Source organism: Hylobates moloch, unplaced genomic scaffold (assembly GCF_009828535.3).
Source record: "Hylobates moloch isolate HMO894 unplaced genomic scaffold, HMol_V3 SCAFFOLD_3099, whole genome shotgun sequence".
Lineage (NCBI taxonomy): Eukaryota > Metazoa > Chordata > Mammalia > Primates > Hylobatidae > Hylobates > Hylobates moloch.
Genome location: NW_026655374.1, coordinates 204 through 6,094, shown reverse-complemented (window position 1 = coordinate 6,094; position 5,891 = coordinate 204). Strand labels below are relative to the sequence as shown.

The following is a 5,891-nucleotide window of genomic DNA, read 5'->3' as shown; positions in this document are numbered from 1 at the left end:
ATTTCATTGAGCAGTGGTTTGTAGTTCTCCTTGAAGAGGTCCTTCACATCCCTTGTAAGTTGGATTCCTAGGTATTTTATTCTCTTTGAAGCAATTGTGAATGGGAGTTCACTCATGATTTGGCTCTCTGTTTGTCTGTGATTGGTGTACAAGAATGCTTGTGATTTTTGTACATTAATTTTGTATCCTGAGACTTTGCTGAAGTTGCTAATCAGCTTAAGGAGATTTTGGGCTGAGACAATGGGGTTTTCTAGATATACAATCATGTCATCTGCAAACAGGGACAATTTGACTTCCTCTTTTCCTAGTTGAATACCCTTTATTTCCTTCTCCTGCCTGATTGCTCTGGCCAGAACTTCCAGCACTATGTTGAATAGGAGCGGTGAGAGAGGGCATCCCTGTCTTGTGCCAGTTTTCAGAGGGAATGCTTCCAGTTTTTGCCCATTCAGTATGATATTGGCTGTAGGACTCCTCTTTCCACTGCAGAATTTGAGCAGTCCAGGCTGAGGGAAAGCATTTTGCTTCTCCCAAGCCCTGGAGGTAACTTGTGGAGATGCTTGGAGACACTGAGAGGAAAATACCATATAAAGCAACTACACAACTGAAACTACAAAGCAAGCAGCTAACAACTTCAGGATAGGGTCAAAACCTAACATATCAATATTAACATTGAATGTAAATGATTGAACTGCTCCATTTAAAAGACACACAGTTGCAAGTTGGACTTTTAAAAAGACACATCCACCTAATGTCTCCAAGAGCCCCATCCTGCACATAAATTACACTCATGGGCTCAAAGTAAAGCGCTGGAGAAAGATCTATCATGTGAATAGAACACTTAAAAGGGCAGGGGTCACTACTCATATATAAGATAAAACAGACTTTAAACTAACAACAGTAAAAAAAGACAAAAGAACATCATTATATAATTACATGGGGTTTAAATAAACAAAAAGACTTAACTACCCTAAATATATAAGCATCTAACATTTGAGCAACCAGATTCATAAGACAAGTACTTCTAGACCTATGAAAACACTTAGACACACAATAACAAGTGGGGGATGTCAACACCTCACTGACAGCAGTAGACAGATTTTCTAGGCAGAAAACTAAGAAGAAATTTTGGACTTAAACCCAACACTTGACCAATTAGACCTGATAGACATCTAGAGAATACTCTGCCCATCAACGAGAGGATATACATTCTTCTCATCTGCACATGAAACATACTCCAAGATCAACCATATGCTTGGTCATAAACCAAGTTTGTGACCGCCACTCTGTAGGAAGTTCAGGCGACCATCAGAGGATGGTTTGGCAGTTGTCACATTGCCTCTCTAAAATGGTAATTGATTGCAGCCGACACCAGGAAGAGGCAGTTTCCCAACAGATAAAAATACTTGAGATCCGTAATTGGCAGCTTCCAATAAGATCTCAGGAATTGGGTGAATGGGCTCAATATGTGCATTAAGAGATAAAATGGTGCAGTACGACCTTCCAGGGGCATACCACTGGAAAAGGGAAGAAAGCCTCAGGTTACCACGCATACGATTCCAGTAAATACATTGCACATACTCACTTCCCAAGTGCAACCAGGGCACCACATATGCGGGCGGGTCACCATAAGGGAAGAATGAAAGGAAAGGGGTGCAAGATGCGAGAAGTAGGTCAGCACATAAAATCCAATGTTCAAGGTGAAACAGGGCACTTGACCTCCAAGGGACCCACTTGGGTCTCTTCCAAGTGTACTTCCTTTATTTCCTACTCTAAAGCTTTTTAATAAACTTCTGTCATGCTCTGAAACTTGCCTCAGTCTCTTTTTCTGCCTTGTACCCCTCAGTCAAATGTTTTTCTTCTGAGGAGGCAAGAATTGAGGTTGCTGCAGACCCACATGAATTTGCCAAGGGTAAGTCACATATAAGCCCCTGCTAGCAAACTGACCAAAATGTGACCCCAAAATACATACAAATAATTAACAAAAGTTGGTTTTTTGAAAAGATAAACAAGATCAATACACCACTAGCCAGATCAACAAAGAAAAAGAGAGAGAGGATCCAAATAGCACAATCAGAAATGAAACAGGTGATATTACAAATGATCCCACAGAAATACAAAAGAATCTCAGGGACTATTATGGACACTTGTATGCACAAAAACTAGGATAAAATCCAGAGAAAACTGATAACTTCCTCAAAACATACAACATCTTAATATTGAATCAGGAAGAAATTGAAACCCTGAATAAACTAATACCAAGTTCTGAAATTGAATCAGAAAAAAAAAAAAAAAAAAAAACAACCTACCAACCAGAAAAAGCCTTGGACTAGAAAGATTCACTGCTGATTTCTACCGGATGTACAAAGAAGAGTTGATATCAATTCTATTGAAACTCTTCTAAAAAGATGAGGATAAAGGACATCTCCCTAACTCATTCTGTGAAGCCAGTATCACACTGATACTAAAACCTGGCAAAAACACAACAAACAAAACAAACTACAGGCCAATATCCCTGATGAACATAGATGCAAAAATTCTTAACAAAATACTAGCAAATGTAATTCAGAAGCACATCACAAAGTTGATTCGCCACAATCAAGGAGGTACCATTCTTGTGATGCTAGATTAGTTTAACATATGCAAATCAATAAATGTGATTCACCACCCAAACAGAATCAAAAACGAAAAACATATGATCATCTCAATAGATGCAAAAAAAAAAAAAAAAAAAAGCTTTGGAGGCAGACGGGGCCCGCTCTTTGCGCACTAGCTCTCCCTCGTTCCCAAGGCCCCCAGGAACGGCCCTCGCCTGGGGGCCCAGCTCGCCACCGCTAGCCCCGCAGAGCCAGCTGCTGTTTGGGCCCCCACAGCCGCCAGGGGGCGGGAGCGGCGTCGGGAACAATGGCCACGCTGGGTCGCGGGCCGCGGGAGGCGGAGTGGAGAGGCTGCCTACCACAAGGACTTTAGCTTACTTTTTAAAGATTGAAGAAAAATAAAAAAGAAGAAGAAGACAGAAAAAGAAGAACTCAAAGATACACAAAGAAATTTGACCAAGGCTCAGAAGTTTTTGGAGCCGTGAGGGATACAGCAGTTTGGTCAATATTGTCTTAACAGGCTTCAAATAAATCAGCTTCTCTCCAAGATAAAATTGGCAAACCCAAAAGAGAAAACTGCAATAAATGAGTTAGCCCGTTTCAATAGAGTCCAACCCCAGTATAAACTTCTGAATGAAAGAGGGCCTGCTCATTCAAAGATGTTCTCAGTGCAACTGAGTCTTGGTGAGCGGACGTGGGAATCCGAAGGCAGCAATATAAAGAAGGCTCAACAGGCTGTTGCTAATAAAGCTTTGACTGAATCTACGCTTCCCAAACCGATTTAGAAGCCACCCAAAAGTAATGTTAACAATAACCCAGGCTGTATAACACCAACTGTGGAACTGAATAGGCTTGCTATGAAAAGGGGCAGAGCCTGCCATCTACAGGCCATTAGATCCAAAGCCATTCCCAAATAATAGAGCTAATTACAACTTTCAAGTTATGTATAATCAGAGGTATCATTACCCAATACCTAAGATCTTTTATGTTCAGCTCATGTAGGAAATAATGAATTTTGGGGGGAAGGAAAGCTAGACACAATGCTACAATGAAAGCCCTCCAAGCACTGCAGATTGAACCTATTCCAGAAAGATCGCCTTACAATGGTGAATCAGGAAAGGATATAGATGATGACAAAGATGCAAATAAGTCTGAGATCAGCTTAGTGTTTGGAATTGCTCCGAAGCGAAATATACCTGTTAGTTTTGAGGTTGTTAAAGAAAGTGGACCACCACATATGAAAAGCTTTGTTACTCGAGTGTCAGTAGGAAAATTCTCTACAGAAGGAGAAGGAAATAGCAAAAAACTCTCCAAGAAGCGTGCTGCAACCACTGTCACCGTCTTACAGGAGCTTAAAAAACTTCCACCTCTTCCTGTGGTGGAAAAGCCAAAATTATTTTTTAAAAAACGCCCTAAAACAATAGTAAAGGCCGGACCAGAATATGGCCAAGGGATGAACCCTATTAGCTGCCTGGCGCAAATGCAACAGGCCAAAAAGGAAAAGGAGCCAGATTATGTTTTGCTTTCAGAAAGAGGAATGCCTCGACGTCAAGAATTTGTGATGTATATGAAGGTAGGCAATGAAGCTGCTACAGGAATGGGACCTAATAAAAAGATAGGCCAAAAAAAAAAAAAATGCTGCAGAAGCAATGCTATTACAACTTGGTTATAAAGCATCCACTAATCTTCAGGATCAACTTGAGAAGACAGGGGAAAACAAAGGATGGAGTGGTCCAAAGCCTGGGTTTCCTGAACCAACAAATAATACTCCAAAAGGAATTATTCATTTGTCTCCTGATGTTTATCAAGAGATGGAAGCCAGCCACCACAAAGTAATCTCTGGCACTACTCTAGGCTATTTGTCACCCAGAGATATGAACCAACCTTCAAGCTCTTTCTTCAGTATATATCTCACATCAAATAGTTCAGCTACAATGGCCAGGGAACTCCTTATGAATGGAACATCTTCTACAGCTGAAGCCACAGGTTTAAAAGGAAGTTCTCCTACTCCCCCTTGTTCTCCAGTACAACCTTCAAAACAACTGGAATATTTAGCAAGGATTCAAGGCTTTCAGGTATGAATTAAAAGCAAAAACAAAAAATAAAACAATTCATTTGCCTCAGATCCTTCATCTCTATCCATCACAAGGCTCATTCTTGCCTGCTAGTGTGGCCTACATGCCACTTACATTTTAAGTTATTTAGGAACACAAAGGACAGACAAAAAAGAGCCATATGAACATGCCTCATTTTCTCTTATTTTTGACCAGTCTAGTAATTCTTTTGCTGCCTGCCTCTTCTCCATTTTCCTTCTTCTTTTTATTTTTCCTTGTTAAACATTTTTCATACTCTTCACTGTCTTCCATTTGGTCTTGATTAGGTGCATCTATCTCTTCACTTGGTCTTCCTCAAACAAAAATTCTGCCTTCAGACATTTGGTGTTAGCATTTCACACTCAGTTCTCCCTCTTTTAACATAAGGATTGAGGTTTTTTTAATGATGATTTTACTTTTATAGCAGTTTTGAATTTTGCATTCTGTTGCTAGTATTGATTCAGGTACACCATTAAGATACAACATTCTAGAAGTCTGTTACCTTAGGAGTTAATTAAACATGATATTTGAAGAATAATGAAATGCTTTATAGTTGTTTGAGGCATACCAATGTGTATTTGTTTTACTGGATCATGTTTTGAACTGACTAGGGAGGGTAGCACCTGCCTCAGATGGTACCAACATTTCTATTTCACTGGGTAGTATAAAACTAGCTTATAGTTTAACTCAACTTGTGTATGTGAATTTAGGGATGAAAACTTTTTTGTTTCCTTTTGGAAAAAAAAAAACACAAAAATCAACACTCCTTTATGGATACATCAGAGCTTTTAAAAGAATTGTTAACTCTAGGAAGGGGAAATATCTGTGTCCTGATTTTTTAGTTGCTGTGAAAATCATGTACTGAACTGTAACCACTAACTGGATGAATTGCAGTTTGCTTATGTGTAGAGAGTGTATTGCTTCCTCAGATTTCACTGTTTTCATCTCCTTTTCCATCTTAGTCTTTATTCCTTAAGATCAAAAACTGTAATATCCTTTACAAATGCTCTATAAGGCATATCTACAACCATCTGATCTTTGACAAACCTGACAAAAACAAGAAATAGGGAAACGATTCCCTATTTGGTGCTGGGAAAACTGGCTAGCCATATGTAGAAAGCTGAAACTGGATCCCTTCCTTACACCTTATACAAAAATTAATTCAAGATGGATTAAAGACTTAAATGTTGGACCTGAAACCATA

The 5,891-nt window shown here is 39.5% G+C and overlaps 1 protein-coding gene across 1 annotated transcript; it reads left to right on the top strand.

The window, feature by feature from the left end:
* The first annotated feature begins 3,238 nt into the window (after positions 1 to 3,238).
* Positions 3,239 to 4,817, top strand: LOC116465123 (double-stranded RNA-binding protein Staufen homolog 2). Its single transcript, XM_032754280.2, is given in 5 exon segments — positions 3,239 to 3,463; positions 3,465 to 3,588; positions 3,591 to 3,623; positions 3,626 to 4,221; positions 4,223 to 4,817. Coding segments are annotated over 5 exon segments (1,416 nt in total). The 5' UTR covers positions 3,239 to 3,253; the 3' UTR covers positions 4,676 to 4,817.
* Positions 4,818 to 5,891: the final 1,074 nt, after the last annotated feature.